The 21,667-nt window shown below is 40.5% G+C and overlaps 2 protein-coding genes and 1 long non-coding RNA gene across 6 annotated transcripts in view; 2 read left to right on the top strand and 1 right to left on the bottom strand.

Annotated features, from left to right (window-relative positions):
• LOC306999438 overlaps nucleotides 1–21,667 on the top strand; it is a 743,560-nt gene that overhangs the window by 112,003 nt on the left and 609,890 nt on the right. The window lies entirely within an intron of this gene.
• The window catches only part of LOC306999434 (uncharacterized protein), a 169,848-nt gene that overhangs the window by 9,734 nt on the left and 138,447 nt on the right, over nucleotides 1–21,667 (top strand). The gene's annotated exons all lie outside the window — the stretch shown is intronic.
• LOC306999428 (sucrase-isomaltase, intestinal-like) overlaps nucleotides 19,727–21,667 on the bottom strand; it is a 59,291-nt gene continuing 57,350 nt past the window's right edge. For both annotated transcript variants that reach the window (XM_079614090.1, XM_079614089.1), the window contains 2 exons: nucleotides 20,716–20,867; nucleotides 19,727–19,960 (listed from right to left, as the gene is read on the bottom strand). In XM_079614090.1, coding sequence (XP_079470216.1) covers nucleotides 20,721–20,867 — 147 coding nt within the window. In that variant the 3' untranslated portion in view covers nucleotides 19,727–19,960; nucleotides 20,716–20,720. The remainder of the gene's footprint in view (nucleotides 19,961–20,715; nucleotides 20,868–21,667) is intronic.

Genomic DNA, 21,667 nt, shown 5'->3' on the forward strand with positions numbered 1-21,667 from the left:
ACTGTTAATTACTTTAAACTGGCCTACTACAAGCAGTGGGTATCGATTTAATACATTACTACTCTCAGATACTGAGTTTGTCAAATTTATTTCTAAAGAAATACATGAGTTTTTAGAGCATAACCGGACCCCAGGGGTGTCCTACTGCCTAATTTGGGAAACGTTAAAACGCACAACACTCACACAACAGGAAGAAAGCCGCCAGTATCTCCACAATAGATAACAAACACAGCATAAGCACAGCACCACACTAGAAAGCTATCAATCGTACAGTAATCAATTAAAGCACTACAATCCGTGAATATAAGTTATAATGGTATGACTCCAGTGGACAGACTGACGCTCTCTAATTTAGATGAGACCGTGGCGTGGATCTTAACTTCGGACGAGGCAAGACGGCATAATTTGGGATAGAACGTCACTCCTCCATAAACTGGGAGCAGACGAATCTAACTCCCAGTCTCGTTGAACAGCGCTCCTCGAACCACAGGACCAGAACTGACAAGGCGGGGCTCGGACAGCACAGCGGAGGACAGCAGCAATCCCAGCGCAACAGAGGACAGCAGAAGTTCCAGCACAGTCATTGACCTTCTTTTCACTGAAAATTAGGTTAAAAATGTTGGTCCCCACGCTGTGACTGGGCTTACAGGTTGAGGACCCCACCATGTGATAAAGACAAACACACACACACACACAGACAGAGTATATCCATAAGTCATTACCTCTTTTACAAGGTATTGCACTTGCAAAATATAATATTTAAGAGGATCTTGTCTGCAAGCCGAGCACAATGTGGGCTCATGATGATCCCACCATGACTGAAGACCCTTTCAACTGGGGCACTTGAAGCCGGCACTGAAAAAGCTCTCATTGCAACAGGAAAAAGTGCAGGGAGGATACCCCTGTTTGCATCCCAGAAGGACAGACAAGCCTGCCAACAACAAAGACCAAAATAGTTATTTAGTTGTGTCTCTGGGTTGGTGGTTGTGTCCTGCTTGCGGCGTTTTCTGTACTCTGAGAATAAGCCAGTGCTCTCTTCCTCCTGGTTTTCAGAAAACAAAGACAAAAAAGTTAATTTAATTTAAAGGGCAAGTGTGAAAGCCCATGATTGTTAGAAAGTGAACTTCCTCATTCATTATTTCACAGCTCAGTTTGATATGCTTGAAAAATCAGCTCTAAAAATGTATTATATTTATACAACTGTTGTGAATTTAATTTCCATAATTTGATAATGGTGACATGCCTAACTGTATATCATGTAAAAAATAAAAAATAAATCACTGACCTTTCACCATGTCAATAATGTCATTCTTTATGTCATCAGTGACAAAGCACACCATGCTTCTCCTGATGCTGCTGATAACATTTTCATATTAACAAAGATTCCCCGGAATCTTTTCTTGAGAGAGCATTGCAGGCTATGGATCATGCTTCCCAGGAAGCTTACTTGCTGTTTGAGTTTTTCCAAATGGTGGTTTAGTGACAACACACAGGGGAGGACAGAGCTGACCATCACAATCTTCTTTCCCTGAGTAAGATCGGTGGCCTCGGCAAATGGCTGTAGCACATCACAAAGCTCCTTCATCAGATTCCACTCCCTAATTGAGAAGACCAGCTCACTGTGTCCTGTGTCCTGAACAACACTGCACAGTTCCTGATGACTGAATGAGAGCACTGCCTAGACTTGGCGGAGAGTTGAATTCCACCGTGTATTCACAGCAGCGGGTATCCCTCGCTGCCCAAACTTATCTTCAAATGCATCTTTAAAGGTGCTGGATGTATGCAGGAGAGAGCTCAGTTTGGAGTATTTTGCAAAGGTACTGTTCATGATCCGTGACCATTGAGACCATCACCAACAGTTAACTGCAGCGTATGGGCAAAGCATTGCTGACGTTTAGGACTTCCTCTGTTGATCATGTGGTCCACAGTCTCCCATTCACCTCTGAGGAGGTCTTTCCACAACTCTGCATCATCCAGATTGTCGTCACCAGTTACTTCACCATCTTGCTCTTTTGGAAAACACACTGTAAATGCTCGCTTCATATTGGCGGCATTGTCACAAATAACCAAGTCAAGTTTTTGTCTGATGTCATATTCAACACATATGGAATCAAAGGCTTCTGATATCCGTTTTCCAGTGTGAGTTCCTTTGAATCTGTTGCAGGCAAGCAAGTATGATTTCAGCGGAACTCCCTCAGATGTTGCCAAAACATGGCCAGTGACTCCCAAAAAGCCACGTATTCTCCTGTCTGACCAAATATCCACTGTAACTGATAGAGATGCGCGGTTGGCGGTTACAGCCGCAGACTCCGCGGATAAGCCACGGATCGGGCGGATGACGTGACGAAAAATTCTATTTTAATTACAATCCGTAAAGGATTCGCCGGGAAGGAGGTACGTGACAAACTAAAAAAAGGAGAATTAAAAACAAAGGAACTAGAAGGTCAGAAAAGTGTTGCCTGGAATAAGTTTTACAAACTTGTAAATCAGGATGACACCAGTGCAGGCTATGTCATTTGCAAAACCTGCGAAGCAGTTTATGTTCATGACAGCCACAAGACGGGTACGTCTAACATGGTGCATCACAAGTGTGCTGCTAAACCTCAAACCTCCACGAACAACTTGACAAGTTTCGTCCGTCGAGATCCCAATAGAGTACCACAGGATGTAAAATCAAAGCTGACGGATGCATGTGTAAACCTGTGCTCTCTTGATATGCGCCCGTTCGATATTGTTTCTGGTAAAGGATTCCACCAAGTGGCCCAGACGTTGATTGACATAGGAGCTAAGTTCGGTGCTGTTGACGCTGGTGCCATCTTACCCCATCGGCAAACAGTGTGCGATCATTCAAAGAAGCAGGCTTCCATTGATAAGCAGAAACCATACAGAAAGCTTTAATCAGCAACGGTGGTATTGCCGTAACCACAGATATGTGGACAGATGAATTTAAAAAGAGGGCATACACTACATCAGTCAGTGGAAGCTGGAAAATCGTATTTTGGCTACGGTGGAATTTGACCCTACCCTGAAAAAAACCAGCGAAAAACCAGCAGATAACCAGTGTGTTAAACGTCCTACGGAATACAGACAGACAAAATTGTTTTTGTCAGTGACCAGGGCGCGAACATAAAGGCCGCACTACGGTCATACCACTGGATTCCGTAATCCGCACACATCCTTAACACGGTGCTGAGACATACGTTTAGTACAAAGGGTGCCTCCGAGTCCGATGGCATTGAAGATATAGTCGACATGATCGATTACAGCAAAGAGCTCGTTGCATATGTGGTAGGGAGGGGGACACTAAGACCTGGGGAAGAATGGTGTGAGGCATGATCAGTAAGGGTGCTAGAATTAATGAGTGGCACACAAATTAGACCAGGTGAAAGAACTAATTTAAGGGAGACAAACGATCAGAAGAGGAGAAGGTGAACAGGAAGCTGGGCTCTTTGATTGTTTAGGGGCGAGCTGATTATTGCAGTGCATAAAGCAAACTGCTAAAACAAGGTAGTAACTGCTTTTATGGTTTGGGTTATTGTTTTCTAAGCGTAATGTTATGTTCCTTGTTTGTTTGCAGCATTTTGATTCTTCATGAGCGGGGCTGATGACTAATAAATCAAGTGGATAGCACACCTACTAAAATCAGGTATTAGCCGAATCGATAGTTGTTTTTAATTTGTTTTAGAAATGTACTAACGTGTGCATTTTTATTGTAGGACTGGCACCGATTGTTATCTGTTAATTTAGAGTTTTGTGTTTTTACTGTTTGTACGTGTTTTAATGAGTTTCTGAACTCGCTGGAAACAGTGTTTTAAGTGTGACAAGCAAATGTCGAGTGAGTCCCTTTTTGACGACATTTGTTGACAAGTAATGACATAGCATGGTGTTCATGAGAATGAAGGATTGCTGAGTTGTTTGTTTAAATGTGTTTGTTTGTTGTTTTAGGTTTTCCCAGGCGGTTGCACTCGAGGGGCAGTGGGAGCACGTGTGGTGTTTACTTTTAGTGGATGCAGTGGTTTGGTGTGAGGGTGTCACATATAGGTAAATGCTGTGAATACCTAAAGAGAACCGGTGCTATCGCCAGCCTAAAGCACACCGTGAATCAAGATTGTGATGTGCGATGGAACAGCAAAATCACTATGTTGGAATCGATACAGAAACAATACCAAGACATAAGAGAGCTGCTAAAGAACAGAGACCAAGAACATCGCCTTGGTGGCATCCACCAGGACCAACTCACACACTTGATCGACTTTCTCACCCTTTTCAAGTTAGCAATCAGCGAGCTTGAAGGGGAACATTAACCAACCATTTCCATGGTATTGCTGTTTTTTTAACTTAAATAAAGAAATATTTCAGTAAGCATTCCGATTTAGAAAAAAAATCATAAAAAATAACAGCTAGATGGCAGGTGCAACTAGAGAGCTAGCTAGCATGTTAGCTTAGCACACCATCAATACACGACAATTTATGAGATTAAAACCCTGTTTGAGCTCCAAACTTACTTTATAGTGCAAGTCGAGTGTTTTAAATAATCTTCTATGAGCTTATTTGGCTTCAGAAAAGAAAATCAGACAGAAAATATATGATTTGATATTATTCTGCACTATTGTAAAGTCTATACCGATTAGCATTACATTATACATATAATCTATTATTATAAAAATACCTGACATGGCTCGAAGAACACAGGTAAATCAAATATCATTGCAATCATGTTTATTGTCTTCAAAACATCTTTATCTGCATGTTATAGCGATCTCTGAAAGCTAACGTTAGCTGTGTTTATGTCAGTGACGTCCTGGAAGGTCACAGGTTATTTCTTCTTCGTGAGCTTTCATATTTGGAAAAAACTGTGCAAATGGCGCCCTCAGCCTGCTGTATGGATTGAAAACACAGTACATCAGAGTATCCAGCGCTCTTTATGTATACATCGACGCATTTGGATATAAATTCAATAAATATTATTCCTGTCTATAGAAATATGATGTAAACCTATGATAATATATCAATATTTCTCCAAATCTGCACATTTTTGAGCCAAAAGCCCTGAGGAACGTTGTTTTGTCACGCGTTCTCAAGACAACAGCACCGGAGTTTTTTTCTGAATAGAGCAGCTGACGCTCATAATTCATATTAAAGGTATCGACTCATTTTTTCATTACATAAATCCTGACACAAATTAAGACATAACTGTCACTATAAGTTTCTCAGAATACAATAGTGGTCAAATACTGAAACGTGAGACTTATATATTTTTAATGATGTATAGTTTGTCAAGGTAATAACATTAAATCTGATAGTAACTTTGAACTATTTAAAAAAAAAAACGCTTCAGAGCGTCCTCGCTCTGGTGAAGGTTAACAGGTTAAAAAACACAGTGAGCCCAAGTTTGGAGACCCACCTTACATTAAAAATCTCCACTCTCGCGCATCTGCCCTTCTTGATGAGAAGAGAAGTCAAGTCACCTTTATTTATATAGCGCTTTTTACAATACAGATTGTATCAAAGCAGCTTCACAGTGATTACATGAAAATAATACAAAAAACAATTTCATCATCGTCCACCTTTAAGGCAGATCTATAATATTGTTGAATATTAAATGTCCCCAACTAAGCAAGCCAGAAGGTAAGGCAATAGCGGCAAGGAACCAAAACTCCATCAGTTGACAGAATGGAGAAAAAAACCTTGGGAGAACCCAGGCTCAGTCGGGGGCCAGTTCTCCTCTGGCCAATGAGTGAACAGTGTATGAAGTTCAGAATGAATCAGAGTATTTGTCCAGTTCCGGTTGGTTGAAGTCGGAGTGGAGAGGAGGAGAGACTGGTTGACACTTCAGGTCAGCGGCGTCGTCGTGTACTGGCGCTGGTCCTTCATCAGATCTGGATACGGCCTGGTTCCGGTGGACAGCGGTAAACCTCGGGATAGACAGAGAGACTAATATTTACATTTACATTTATTCATTTAGCAGACGCTTTTATCCAAAGCGACTTACAAATGAGAAACAATAGAAGCAATTAAACTAGCCGTAGGACAACAGTATGTAAGTGCTATAACCCTTCACAGTACAAATCAAAAGTTTTTTTTTTTTTTTTTTTTTTTTTTTTGTAGAATAGATAAGAAAGTGTTAGTGTTAGTAGTACTGGATCAAGTGCTCAAGTGCTGCCGAAAAAGATACGTCTTCAGCAGTTTCTTAAAGATGGCTACAGACTCAGCAGCTCTGGCTGAGTTAGGCAGATCATTCCACCAGCAGGGAACAGTCATGGTGAAGGTCCGAGAGAGAGATTTTGTGCCTCTTTGAGATGGCACCACCAGACGCCGCTCACTTGCAGAGCGTAAGTTTCTGGACGGCACATAAGTCTGAATTAATGAGTTCAGGTACAGGGGAGCAGTGCCAGTGGTTGTTCTGTAGGCAAACGTCAGTGACTTGAATTTGATGCGAGCGGCAACCGGCAACCAATGCAATTTTGTGAGGAGAGGAGTGACGTGTGCTCTCTTCGGCTCGTTGAAGACCACTCTAGCTGCAGCATTCTGGATCAGTTGCAGAGGTTTGACAGTGCAAGCTGGGAGACCAGCCAGGAGAGCATTACAATAGTCCAATCTGGAAAGAACAAGCGCCTGAACAAGGAGTTGTGTAGCATGCTCTGATAGGAAGGGCCTGATCCTTTGGATGTTGTACAAGGCAAATCTGCATGACCGGGCAGTGCTAGCGATGTGGTCTGTGAAATTCAATTGGTCATCAATTACAACTCCAAGGTTCCTGGCTGATCTTGATAGAGTTATGGATGACGAGCCTAGCTGAATGGTGAAGTTATAATTAAGTGCTGGGTTAGCCGGGATTACAAGTAGCTCTGTCTTCGCAAGGTTTAGTTGAAGGTGGTGGTCCTTCATCCAGCCAGAAATGTCTGTCAGGCAGGCTGAGATGCGAGCGGCTACCGTCGGATCATCAGGCTGGAATGAGAGGTAGAGTTGTGTGTCATCAGCGTAGCAGTGGTAGGAAAAGACATGTTTTTGAATCACAGATCCTAGTGATGTCATGTAGATTGAGAAGAGAAGTGGCCCAAGCACTGAGCCCTGAGGCACACCAGTGGCTAGATGTTGGGTCTTAGACACCTCACCCCTCCACGACACCCTAAAGGACCTACCCGAGAGATAAGACTTGAACCACTGGAGTGCAGTTCCCGAGATGCCCTTCATCTTTAGGATTGACAGGAGGATCTGGTGGTTAACTGTGTCAAAGGCAGCAGACAGATCCAGCAGGATGAGAACTGAGGACTTGGAAGCTGCCCTTGCCAATCTCAGAGCTTCAATTACTGAGAGCAGAGCAGTCTCAGTCGAGTGTCCGCTTTTGAAGCCAGACTGATTGTTGTCCAAGAGGTTGTTCTGTGTAAGAAAGGAGGAGATCTGGTTGAAAACAACTCGTTCAAGTGTTTTAGCGACGAATGGAAGAAGGGATACCGGTCTGTAATTCTCTAGATGTGCTGGATTTAGAGTGGGTTTCTTAAGCAGTGGGGTTACCCGAGCCTGCTTGAAAGCTGTGGGAAATGTGCCAGTGTGAAGAGATGTGTTTATGATGTGTGTGAGTGTGGGTATAACAGAAGTAGAAATAGCTTGAAGTAGGTTAGTGGGAATAGGATCAAGCGGACAGGTAGTAGGGCGATTGGAAAGGAGGAGTTTGGAGACTTCGGTCTCTGAAAGCAAGGAGAAAGAGGGTAGGATGTGTGTGTTAGCTGGTAAACTGTGTGTGGTAATTTGTGGATTAGTAAATTGGCCGCTGATGGTGGTAGTTTTGTTAATGAAGAATGTGGCAAAATCATCAGCTGTTTGGGTTGATGAAGGAGGAGGAGGAGGAGGGTTAAGAAGGGAGGAGAAGGTTTTGAAAAGCATGCGAGAGTCAGAAGAATTGTTAATTTTGTTGTGATAGTAAGTCATTTTAGCAGTAGATATGTTAGCAGAGAAGGAAGAGAGGAGGGATTGATAAAGACCAAGGTCAGTATGATCTTTGGATTTGCGCCACTTCCTCTCTGCACCCCTGAGTTTAGCATGATGTTTTACGGAGAACATCAGATAGCCAGGGGGCAGAGGGAGAGGCGCGTGCTGGCCTGGAGGAAAGGGGGCAGAAATTGTCCAAGCAGGATGTTAGAGTGGAGAAAAGAGTATCAGTTGCACTGTTAGTATCTAGTGCTGAGAGCTGGTCCGGAGAAGGAAGTGTGGACAAGACCAAAGAGGATAGACGAGAGGGTGAGAGTGAGCGTAGGTTACGCCGAAAGGTGACCTGTGGAGGAGTGCATGTTGTGTTCTGGGGCAGGTTGAGGTTGAGAGTGAGGAGGAAGTGATCTGAGGTGTGCAGTGGAGTGACAAGAGCATGGTCAGTGGAGCAGTAGCGTGTGTAAATAAGGTCCAGTTTGTTACCTGATTTGTGAGTAGCAGCAGTCGATACTCGTTTGAGATCGAATGAGGCAAGCAGAGTGTGGAAATCAGCAGCTTGAGGTTTTTCAAGGTGGATGTTGAAGTCTCCAAGAACTATGAGAGGAGTGCCATCCTCTGGGAAGGATGAAAGTAGCACATCAAGGTCCTCTAAGAAACTGCCAAGCTGACCTGGGGGACGATATATGACTGCACAATGAATTTTAATAGGACTAGTGTTGGTAATAGAATGGGATTCAAATGAGTTGTTGTTACACAGAGGTGGTAAAGTATTAAATTTCCAATCGTTTGAGATGAGCAGACCGGTACCTCCACCCCTTCCACTCAGACGAGGGGTGTGTGAGAAAGTGAAGTTAGTGGAGAGGGCAGCTGGTGTGGCAGTGTCCTCAGGTCTGATCCAGGTCTCAGTCAGGGCCAGAAGGCTGAGACCTGAATGACTAGAAATAGATGTAATGAAATCAGCTTTGTTAACTGCGGACTGGCAATTCCAGAGACCAATAGGAAAAGAGAAGATAGTACTAGAAGACATGGGAAGGGTACGCAGGTTGTTAGGATTGTGCCGCCTCCGTCGTGTGACATTGGATTTACGAATGTTAGTAATAGTAGGGATTGTAAAACACATGGTGTAAGAGCTCACAAACAGAAAGATCAGTTGAAAGTTGAGTAGAAGAGAGAGGAAATAACAAGATGATAAAACAAACAGCGAGAAAGTAATACTCAAGTGCCTTGTCGGTGTCCTTGCTCGGTGGAGTCGCACAGGTAGAGTCGTTGGTCTTTACACTCTTCGGTCTTCACACTCTTCGGTCTTCATATTAGCGTAGACGCCATCCTTCTTATGATGTACCAAGTACATCAGGATTTACGGGAAGTGTTCCCGGTCTCGGCTGTTCTAAACTATGCAGCCTAACATTGAATTATAGAAGTCTATAATGTGTTATGTGTATGCTAGGCCGAAGAGATGTGTTTTTAGTCTAGATTTGAACTGACAGAGTGTGTCTGCTTCCCGGACAATGGTAGGAAGACTGTTCCAAAGTTTTGGTGCTAAGTAGGAAAAGGATCTACCGCCAGCAGTCGATTTTGATATTCTAGGTATTATTAACTGGCCGGAATTTTGAGATCGCAGTAGACGTGAAGGACTAGAATGCGTTAAGATCTCGCTCAAGTACTGCGGAGCTAAACCATTTAGTGCTTTGTAAGTGATCAGCAATATTTTAAAATGTGTACGATGTTTAATAGGCAGCCAATGCAGTGTTGACAGAACGGGGCTAATATGGTCATACTTCCTGGTTCTAGTAAGAACTCGAGCTGCTGCGTTTTGAACTAGCTGTAGTTTGTTTATTAAGCGTGCAGGGCAACCACCCAGTAGAGCATTACAATAATCTAGCCTTGAGGTCATAAACGCATGAACTAATTGTTCTGCATTATTCATTGAGAGCATATGACGTAATTAAGGGTGTATTCACACCAGGAAAGTCCGATAGTTCACTTGCTTTGGTCCGGACCAAATAATTTTTTTTGTTTTTTTGTTTGGTACGGTTCGCTTTCACACTGCTCTTTTTGCAAGTGAACCAAAATGTGTAAACAAAACCACACGTGTGCTAAGGTCGTCCATTCATTGGACAAGGATTCTCAAGTAGGGAAATCAGGAAGTGCAACAAAAAAAAGGCTCGGAGATATAAAAAATATAAAAATAAATTAAAAATAAATTTGGAGATATTTCGTAGGCTACTGCAATATTTGTTCTTTTACTGTCTCGTTATTTCGAAATAATATGTGTGCGTGCATCTGTAAATCCGGTGACGCGTGTATTGATTTTTATTAATAAACAAGTGTTTTCTCTAAAAGTGTCGACTCGGCTGCAAAGATGAAGTTGTCGATCGCCATCTCCGTGAGAACGCGTTTACTGCTGCTACACACCGGACGCGAATAGCGCGTCAGGCGCGAGTGATTTCAACGATTTACACGCGCGTAACGCGTCTTTGCATTGACTTAACATTGAAATCACTCGCGCCTGACGCGCTATTCGCGTCCGGTGTGAACGCACCATTAGAGAGAAATGCACATAAATAGGCTAAACCTAATAATGGATTACATAATCAGAGAGTAGCCTTTTTCTTTTTTCGTTTTGAATTATTTAATTTAAAGACATTTCAAGCTTTGTGTATTTGATGTATTTGTCATGTCTGTGTGAGGCATAGCTACACTGAGATTCGTTAAGTTAGGATGTGCTCAGTTCACGTGCAATGCAATTGAGCGCGCGGGCGCCTCCGTTATATTTGTTTCGTCGGCCTATTCATTAAATAAAGGCAATTGGTTGATGAAAAATGTATTAAAATTAAGATACAATTTATACAAAACGAAATTCACTTTAAAGAAAGGCTTTCTATAACAACTTCAACTTCAACGGTCAAAATCATGCCTGACCCGCTCCATGTCTCATATTGCGCATCCTATCTCGGTCGTGCTGTTCACTTTTCATAAATCAACATAAATGGAAAAAAAAATAACATAATATTTTAACAAATATGAAACGCGCTTTTTTAAATGGCTACAACAGTATAGTAGGCCTACATATCCTACTCTCTATTTGTAGCCTACAAATTTCTGCACATTAATTTAATTCTGAATTTTGCACACACAAGTTGAAAGGCATTTGTTCAAATCAAGTTCACGGATAATTGTGCGTGCATTTATTAGCCTAATCATTATGATACTAAAATCCTAACAAATCGGCTATGCTATGTACAAAAAAATCAGATGAGTTCTCTCGAAAAATCTCTCGTTCACGTTCATTGTATTAAAAGTGATTCGTTCAGCGTTCGGCGAAAATATGAACACGTTCAGTGAACACGTTCATGCACAACACTGCCAATGATGCACACACGACGCGCAGAATGACGCGCAACAGTGTCGTGTGGCCAGACAGCGCGCCGGAATGGAATTCTCTTTCGCACTTGAATGAACAATATTGGGTCGATATTGATATTGGGCCGATATTGGGTCGGTTCATGTTCACATCGTAAACGAACCGTACCAGAGTTCGTTTGGAACCGCACCGAGACCACCTCTTCAGCTGGGTCTCGGTTCGATTGTTTGGTCCGCACCCGAGTTCGATTGCTGTATTCACACTTGCCCAAAAGGTCCGCACCAAGGGGGGAAACGAACTAGAGTTCGATTCAATCGAACCAAACAAGGCAGGTGTGAATACACCCTTAGATATATTTTTAAGATGGAAGAAAGCGGTTTTACAGATACTAGACACATGATTTTCAAATGAAAGATTGGTATCAAAGAGCACACCCAGGTTCCTAACCGACAACGAAGACTTAACAGAGCAGCCATCAAGTGTTAGACAGTACTCTAGGTTATTACGTGTGGAAGTTTTTTGTCCAATAATTAGAATCTCTGTTTTTTCTGAATTTAGTAGTAGGAAATTACTAGTCATCCAATTTTTTATATCAGCTATGCATTCCGTTAATTTTGTGAATTGGTAGGTTTCGTTAGGTTTTGAAGAAATATACAGCGGAGTATCGTCGGCATAAGAGTGAAAGCTAATTCCATGTTTCCTAATGATATCTCCTAATGGTAGCATATACAGAGTGAACAGCAGCGGTCCTAGTACTGAGCCTTGTGGTATGCCATACTGAACTTGTGATTGATAAGACATCTCTTCATTTACTGCTACAAACTGATAACGGTCAGATAAGTATGATTTAAACCATGCTAGTGCAATTCCACTAATGCCAACATAATGTTCGAGTCTATTTAAAAGGATGTTGTGGTCAATGGTGTCAAATGCAGCACTAAGATCAAGTAATACTAATAGAGAGATACAACCAATGCTACTAATGCTACCCATTAAAATCGCCACTTTTCTCCACCTGAAATTTAAGTCTCTGAAAATGCTGGTAGAAGAGGACAGATGAGAGGTGATTAAGCAAGTTCTTCTACCAGAGGAAGGCGTCCGTCTATGTCATGATGGAGAAGGAAGCAACCCTGTCACCGAGCCCATGCCAGCAACAGAGCAAGGTGGGTCTATACTTTGTCTATAGGCCAGGGGTCGGCAAGCTTTTCGTTATAAAGTGCCATTTTAAGTTCCCAAATTCATCACTGTGCCACAATCTATATATACGTAGTATAACTTGTTTTATTGTATTATAATTTATTAATAATCATTTATAATTGAGGAGCTCTTTTCCAAAACGCGATTAATCCATTTCAATAGTTTTCAGGAAAATTTATTTTTTTACCTAGACCCACACATTTTGTGAATATTCAATTTATCCTGTTAAAATGTTTTTTTTTTTTGGCTTAGTCTGAACATGTTGAACAATGATTATTCAATCAAACAACAATATTGTTGATGATAAATTTAAGGTAATTTTTTTTTCTTTTCAAAACGCTATAAATCCATCCATTCCCCCCCCCCCCCCCCAAACCGCTATAAATCCATCCATTTAATATTGTGTCACGACACGCACACACAGGGAATTAGAGATCCAAGAGCAGTCTATTAATAGGGTAATCCGTACTCACAAAACCAGTCCAGGCAAGGGTCAAAATCCAATAGGGCAATCCAAAGACACAAGACATGAACAAGCAACAGGAACGGAAGTGTGGGGACATTAAACAAGGACTCCGCTACAAAATACTGAAACTGACTGAAAACATGAAAACATGATATATGGTTAAAAAAATTGTTGTTTGAGGCTTTTTGTAGTTTTTATTTACTATCTTGCTTAGAATCAAAATCCTCCAAACTTGGCCCTTCTGCACTGATTCTTATTAGTGGACGATGCTACTTGTGCCTGATGTTAAAGGTTGTATCAGCGATGGCGGGGTAACGTCACTTCTGTTGATGTTCAAACAAAACAGAGAGCTAGCTCGCTACTCCCTCTCCCTCCCTCCCGTGCAATTAAAACTCTCCTAAACCCGCATCCATGGGTGTCAGTTTGGTTTGAAATGTACTGGGGACAGAGGCGCATTCGGAAGTGCATTTGGGTACAATGACGCATTCATTCACTTTTCTCTTTCGCGCAGGTCATGTTTTGAAAGACGATGTCCTGTAGCTTACTAATTTAAAGAAAAAAACGTGATGATGTCCGACTTGTTTTAGGAAGAAGAAAGCCTTAAGTTTTCAAAAAGCATTAGACATATGACCCACTATTCTGCTTCATATGTACCATATTGACAATATGACATGACGTGGTTTAATGTAGCCTAAACAATGATTACCAAATTTCTCTCTCATTGCTCCTCATAACCACTGAAAACGGTCAAGAAATCAAACCAAAAGTCAAATTATTATGGACATTATTTGACATTAAGCGTTTCTGCTTCACATTTTCAGCAGGGCAACGGAGCGGCTGTGGGTTGACTCCCCATGGTTCTCATGGGCTTTATAGTCCTAACGTGAAAAAGCTTTATTGTTTAATTTGAATGACGCGCGAATGAGGCGAATTGAGTGTCTGGCGCGAGTGGTGCTTTGTGCATTTACACATTTGACGCGAATTCGAGTTGAAAAATTTTAACTTTGGCGTCAATTCGCATCGTGTTAACCAACCAGGAGCCTGCTTGCTGCTGTCACGTGGTGAAGTGACGTGATAAACAGGGCAGGCCCGCTTTTCAGTTTATAATGTCATTTTGCATGTTTGGCCTCAATAACTTATTTTTTATGTTTGGCCTCAATAAATTATTTTGTAATATGACTAAATGTCTGCGTGAAAGAAGGAATGACATTGTTCAGCGATATGTTAACTATGAATGTGACACTGAACACTTCATAGGTACATTTCTGAATGAGATGAAGAAAAACTCACATAATTAAAGAAGTCGTTTGACCTACGTTATAACGAGTCATTAATGTATTTTAACTTATATGTTTCATAGAACCGAAGCTATAAATTGTGAATTAAAACATTTCTCGTTTACCAGCGGCAAACGTCAGGAGGATTCGCCGAGGTAAGGCTGTGATGAAATTATCTTCAGACTCTCCTGTTTCTTGCTGTCTCATATTAAACTTTGCACGTTCAAATATTACATTTCTTCGTACTACAAATTGTTCATTCAGTCGCTCTATGACAGCGTGAACTCACTGAGCTGGTCTGGAGTGAGACGCTGTAATGCGAGGATGTCCTCTGCCTCATCGCCCATTGTATACAAAAGTGCATTCACTTGCTTCTCTTCTGCTTGTAACTCAAGTCCAGATGCAACTCTAAATCTTTCAAACCTTTAATTCCACTTTGGCATCTCTTCTGGTTTTGAAAAGTCGAACTTTTGTGGTGTCAGTACCTGAAACCGATCCATTTTCTCTCACCCAGCTCTCTCTCCTCTGCACGTGTCAAGTGATCTTTTGTCTGTGAAATTTTACATCCACTAGCGTGAATTCTTTGTATCACTCTTGGCAAAAGGGCTCTCTCTGTTCTCATATTCACAAAACAATAATTTAGCAGACTAAAGACGAGCTTCATCATCTTCAGGCCATTGTGATTTTCTGGTGCGATCGGCTGTCTCTAAACTTAAACAAAACTTAGTGAATAATAGTCACACAGGCAAGAGCAATATATCTGTAATAATTTAGGTGTCTAATTTGAAATGATCTAATTCAAAATGAAAACAAATATTCTCTGTTTATGTAATCTGTATGAAAAGAGAGAGATGTCAGTCGTTCGCATGGAAACTCATTATCTGCTAATGTGAGCACGCCCACGGAGACTGCAAGCTATTGAAACGCAAATGATCGGAGGCAACCCATGTAAACCTGTCAACGCTCACATCAGCTCAAAAAAACACATCAAGTTTAATCAGATTCATGTCCTTTACATCACTTTGCGATGCTGTGAGGAATAATAATAGCATAATACTAATATAATCCTGGAAAAATTTACCTCCGAAGTGCTGGTTCAGTTTCACTTCGAGGAGCAATGGATCCAGCTGAGGATTGTGAATAGTAAGTTCTTTATTCTTAAGTGCTTTGTTCTAATCGCAATAGTGTCTGTAAACCGCAAAAAGACTGTTTAAATATGAATCGCGTGTCTATGTATGTGTGAATAAACGGCGCAGACGTGCGCTGTTGTTTACTACAGGCACTTACAACATGCTATTTTTACATGAACACATCTACTAGTTTAGCTTTTCCCAAACTGTATTGCTATATTGATATGAGTAAAATTCTTCTGAAATATGTTGAAATAAAATGTCTATATAAGCAACGTATTTGTTACAAACTGCTGAGATCGAAGGTAAAATAGGCTGAGACTAACAAGGTAATGAGACACAGGTGGATGCAATCAGGGATGATGAGTCCAGGTAGTGAGTTATGGGAAATGCAGTTGTGAGGGAATCACGATAGTCTGATGTGGAGTGCTCTCTGGTGCTTTTCAAGGGCACTCCAGCTGTTGACCGGTACATAGCCCCCCTCAAAGGAACAGCTTCCAGGCGTTCCTAAAATTCTCCAGGAGGGAGGTGGAGCAGAGGTGGACCCGTGGGCGGGATGTAGGACCAGGTCCATGGAATGGGAGAGGACCTGGAGACTGAGGCAGAGCAGGCTGTGCAGGCGACCAGGGCAGATACGGCGATTCAGGGGCCAGACGGCCATGATGTCCGAAGACACAGGCGGGGGCCGGCCGCGACGGGACGAAATTCTCTGGCTGGGCGAATGCAATGGGACGAAATTCTCTGGCTTGGCAGGACGCGACGCGAACGGTCTCTGGCTGGGCAGGACGCGAAGCGAACGGTCTCAGGCTGGGCAGGACGCGACGCGAACGGTCTCTGGCTGGGCAGGAAGCGACGTGAAGCTCAGGCTCGGCAGGACTGATGTGAAGCTCAGGCTGAGGGGATACTGTGGGCTTGTGGAGCTCCTCCTTCGTAAAGCACAGAGTAAAGGACGAACCGCTCAACAATAGGGCCAGGTCAATATATTGAATTAGCGTCCATTGAGGGGTGTTGAACGTCATGAGTTAATCAAGACTGTCCTTAAGCCCATAGCGAAATATGTCTTTCAAGACCTCATCATTGAACAAAAGCAAAACTCTTTAACGTAATCCTCAATCAGATGATTACTCTGGCGGAAGAGATAAACTGCTGGGTCCATGTCTGACGAAGTCTTCTGTTACAATTTGCTCCAAAACAATGTAAACCGCTCAGAAATGCAGATAAAAAAAAATACAAGACTTCGCAGATAACCAATGAGTGTACATGGTATAAATAGGCTGAGACTAACAAGGCAATGAGACACAGGTGGATGCAATCAGGGATCATAAGTCCTGGTAGTGAGTTATGGGAAATGTAGTTGTGAGGGAATCACGATAGTCTAAAGTGGATTGCCCTCTGGTGACTCTCAAGGGCACTCCAGCTGATGACCATTACAGTATTAAACTGCAAATTAACATAAGCCCTATATTAATATCATAAAAACGGTGTTACAGACGAAATATTAACGTTTAGACAAGATTTCGTCGACTAGTTTTGGATAAATTATAAAGTTTTACTGTAAAATAGACTACTTCCACATCAAAAAATATTTTGTTCTCCAATTTCTTCTCATATGTTAAATATATAGTATAGGATGTTTTGTCAAAAATAAAGTAGATATATTGAATTATCAACTAATATGTTATTATAGTGTTAGTTCCAATTCAAACTAATGAATCCTTAACTTTGAAATAGTATGGTAACATGTATGCATTTTACAAAGAAAGATTACACTTGAAATTTTGTTAAAATTGTAATTTAATAAAAAAATATTTATTATTGTGTTTTATTAGTGACACATTTGGGGAGAGGATAAATATTCAAAAAATACAGTATGATAATTAACTGCACGATTATTAGAATTGTGTATCTTGGATATTATACAATTTGCATGCATCCAACATTTGTGGAAAAACGGCCCATATAGCCTATTTGAACAGGATTTGTTTCCAGGTATGACTGTGTACTCAAAATGTGCTTTTAACTTTCATTTATATTTGAATTATATTGTTAACTATATTCTAAATAAACTATATATATATATATATAACATCATTCTCTCATCAATTATATTTAAACATGTTGTTTTGCTGTATCATACAAACATTTCAAGTTCAGTTTAATTCTGTAGTAATTTCAGAAACAATAAAATGATATAATTCTTGTGTTTTTGTTGATGTAGATTGTTACTTTAGAATCAAGCTTGGTATTTGTTGTTAGAAAGCGACAACAATGTACAGCGTGAAGACTATCAAACACAACACACAAATAGATTAATGATTAACATTCAGAAATCAGGATCATTAACAAATGCTGAGCTATTCACAAAATGTAAATGATAGTTTAATAGCATGATATAATTTTAATAAAACATTAAGACAGAATAAATTTAAAAAAATCACTCCTCCAAAAACTTGGATGGGTGTTTTCAAATCAAATGACTTTTATTGTCACATGTGCAGTGATGATTGAAAGTCTTGAGAGTGGCTCTAGACACAGTATCCAGTATCCAATTAAACACACAAGCTCTGGATAAACCCAGAAAACCCAAATAAAGACGTCTCAGTCAGAAAGGCTCCATCCTGCTTCACACTCGGATAAAAAAAAGCTTCTCAATTCTCATTGTTTTTGGCTAGCATAGCATCTAAATATTGTAAATGTCTCCAACTCTCAATGATAGCCAATTACAGCAGAAATCAATTTACAGTCTCCATATTAGCATGTTTACTCTAGAATGAATTATTGATTATTGTATCATCACATCAAACTGTAAACTGTAAAAAGCTGTGATTGTCGATATGCCATCAAATGCCCCAAATGCTCCAGTAGAGATTCAGCCTCCCAAATTTCACCTAAAGACACACAACCACTATTATTTCAAATATGAGATCCAAACCAAAAAAATTATTTTAGAAGAAATAATTTCAAATCCAGATACAGCGAATGAAATAAGTGTTAAAAACGTCACCATTTTTCTCAGTAAATATATTTCCAAATGTGCTATTGTCATGAAATTTTCACCAGATGTTGGTAACAACCCAAGCAATCCATACAAAGAAACCAAAACAAATAAGTTTAGAAATTAAGTTGTGTAATAATGTGAAATGACACATGAAAAAAGTATTGAACATGAAGAAAGGGAGGTGCAAAAAGGCATGGGAAGCCAAGATAACAGCTGAAAACTATCAGTAATTAAAAAGCAATCCAGCCACCTGTCAGTGCAGATTAATATCAGCTGGTTCAGTCCCAACTGATGGCCTACAAAAAGGTCTCATTGCCAAGGTGTCACACAAGGCACATCTCATGATGGGTAAAAAGCAAAGAGCTGTCTCAAAACCTTCGCAACCTCATTGTTGCAAAACATAATGATGGCATTGGTTATAGGTGCATTTCTAAGTTTCTGAATGTTCCAGTGAGCACTGTTGTGGACAGAATACAGAAGAGGAAAGACAATCATTTCACCATGAATTTGCCTCGACCAGGTGCTCCTCGCAAGATTTCTGACAGAGAAGTGAAAAGAATAATCAAAAGAGTTGTCCAAGAGCCAAGAACCACTTGTGGAGAGCTTCAAAAAGACCTGCAATTAGCAGGTACTGTTGTCTCAAAGAAAACAGTAAGTAATGCACCCCACCGCCATGGCTTGTATGCACGCTCACCACGCATGACTCCATTGCTGGAAAAAGCTCCATTGATGTTGAAGCTCTTTCAAAGTTTGCTGCACAACATTTGGAAAAGCCAGTGAAATACTGGGAGAATATAGTGTGGTCCGATGAGAGCAAATTTGAACTGTTTGGATGTCATAATACACACCATGTTTGGAGGAGAAATGGCACTGCACATCACAACTTGGTGTTGGCTCTTGGACAACTCTTCTGATTATTCTTTTCACTCCTCTGTCAGAAATCTTGCGAGGAGCACCTCGTCGAGGCAAATTTATGGTGAAATGATTGTCTTTCGACTTCTGTATTATGTCCACAACAGTGCTCACTGGAACATTCAGAAGCTTAGAAATGTGCCTTTAACCAATGCCATCATTGTTTTGCAACAATTAGGTTGCGGAGGTCTTGAGACAGCTCTTTGCTTTTACCCATCATGACGTGTCTTGTGTGACACCTTGGCAATGAGACCTTTTTGTAGGCCATCAGTTGGGACTGAACCAGCTGATATTAATTTGCACTGACAGGGGGCTGGATTGCTTTTTCCCAGTGTCATTTCACATTATTACACACAACTTAATTTCCAAACTTATTTGTTTTGGTTTCTTTGTATGTATGGATTACTTGGGTTGTTACCAAAATCTGGTGAACATTTCATGTCAATAGCACATTTGGAAATATATTTACTGAGAAAAATGGTAACATATTCAATGCTTATTTCACTCGCTGTATCTACCATAAAAAGCTCCCTGTGAAAATGCTAAATTAATGACTAGTTGACTGAACATTAGTAAATAATCCTGCGATTGCTCTTTCCATAGACTGGTGTGAGAGTCTAAGCTGTGTTCCATGTGATTGTGAAAGGCTTTTCAACAGTGTGATGTTGCATCAAACTGCAACTCCTGAACCTGAGGGAGAGGAAGAGACAGAGTTTGATGCAGGTTTTCAGACAAAACCAAAGCTAAACTACACACTGGTCAGCAGTTACTATACAAATCCTCTTTAACGGAATGAAAATTGTGCTGGAAATGAGCTCACCCTCACAGATGTAGAGGTGTTTGTTTTTGTGGAAATGTAGCATTAATTCACTTGCTCAGAAATGGATCTTGTGCAGTGAGAGTCCAAACAGCTGATAATAATAATTTATATAATAATAATTTTCAATTTAAAAACTATATTTATTAATAAAATGCTTAATTGTCATGAAAATATTAAAATCTCTTTTAAAAATTGCAAATACTTAAGTAAAATATAATTTTGTATTTCTTTGAATTGATTTTGGGGTGAAGTATGACCAGGATAAACAAATACTTCCATAACATACATACTTTTCAATTTAAATAAAATAATTTGTAATTGCATTTATAAGTTATGACGTAATTGTATATATTTTCATATTTCTTTGTATTGATTTTGGGGTGAAATATGATAAGGACATTTTCATAAGATTCACCCAATTATAAATGTATATTTAAAAATGAAAACTTAATCAATGACTTTATAATTTGGCAAATACATAAATATATATTGTTAATTCCATATAAAAATTACATTTATTAAATAACTATTAAATATAATTGTTATATTAAAAATATATTTTACATTTATAAACATATTTTTACAGGTTTTTTAAATGACAAAAAAAAAAAAAATTTCCCCTGACCTTTCTCAGACCTTCCAGATGCAGCCGTAGGCTTCACATTTGTTCTGATCGGCACCTGCTTCAGGGTTACAGTTTGAGTTTGGGTATTTAGCCTCCCAGTTGACTGTGTAGTCCTTCCCCAGTTCCAGCTCCAGATTTCTCAGATACATTACCTAGCAGACCACAAACACCCAATGTTATACAGTATATCATGCAAAAGACAGCAGGTGTATTCATGTCAGAATCGTATCCTCTAGTTAAAGTATGTAAATAACAAAAATGACAAATACTGTTAAGTTTCACAAAGTCTTTTTGCATTAGTTGGTGGATGTGCCATAAATTACAGCAGCTGACATGTCATGCATAGATTAAGGCCACATTTACACATAGCCGGTTATTTAGAGAAACGAATATTTCCCCCCCTCCGTTTTCAATAATAACATCGTGCACACAACCCGCATAAATACGCCGTTGAGCGCCATCATAACTATGTCAAACCTATGGGCGGCAGTGTAGGGAGAAGGATAAAGCCATGCAAGCCAATCAGAATCCTCAGAATCGACCAGAGAGAACCTAAAACCCCGTTTCTCCCAGTTGACACGACAACATATAACTGGCGTTTTCAGAAATCTCCACTTTGGCCGGAGTTTTTAAGAAATAATAGTTTTTTGGGATAAAAACGGCGTTTTCGTGTAAATGACAGGCCAAAACACAGAGAAATATCTGCGTTTTCCCATCGTGTAAACGGGGCCTAAGACCAAAGTCAGTGCGACCTTGTGTTGTCATTCCAAGATCTTGAGCTCTGGGAGAAAGCAATGCTCTTCATCCTAGCCTAATATGGGTGTGCTTTTGAAAGCCCTGGTCTGTGAGCATCTCTCTTGGAATGAAAGGGCCTCTCCTGGTACCCAAGGGAATCCTGCTCAGTATTGAACACAAGTCAGGCTCCATTTTGTAATTACGTTACGTCGGCTGT

This window comes from Phoxinus phoxinus (assembly GCF_949152265.1).
Source record: "Phoxinus phoxinus genome assembly, chromosome: 5".
In the NCBI taxonomy this organism is placed as follows: Eukaryota; Metazoa; Chordata; class Actinopteri; order Cypriniformes; family Leuciscidae; genus Phoxinus; species Phoxinus phoxinus.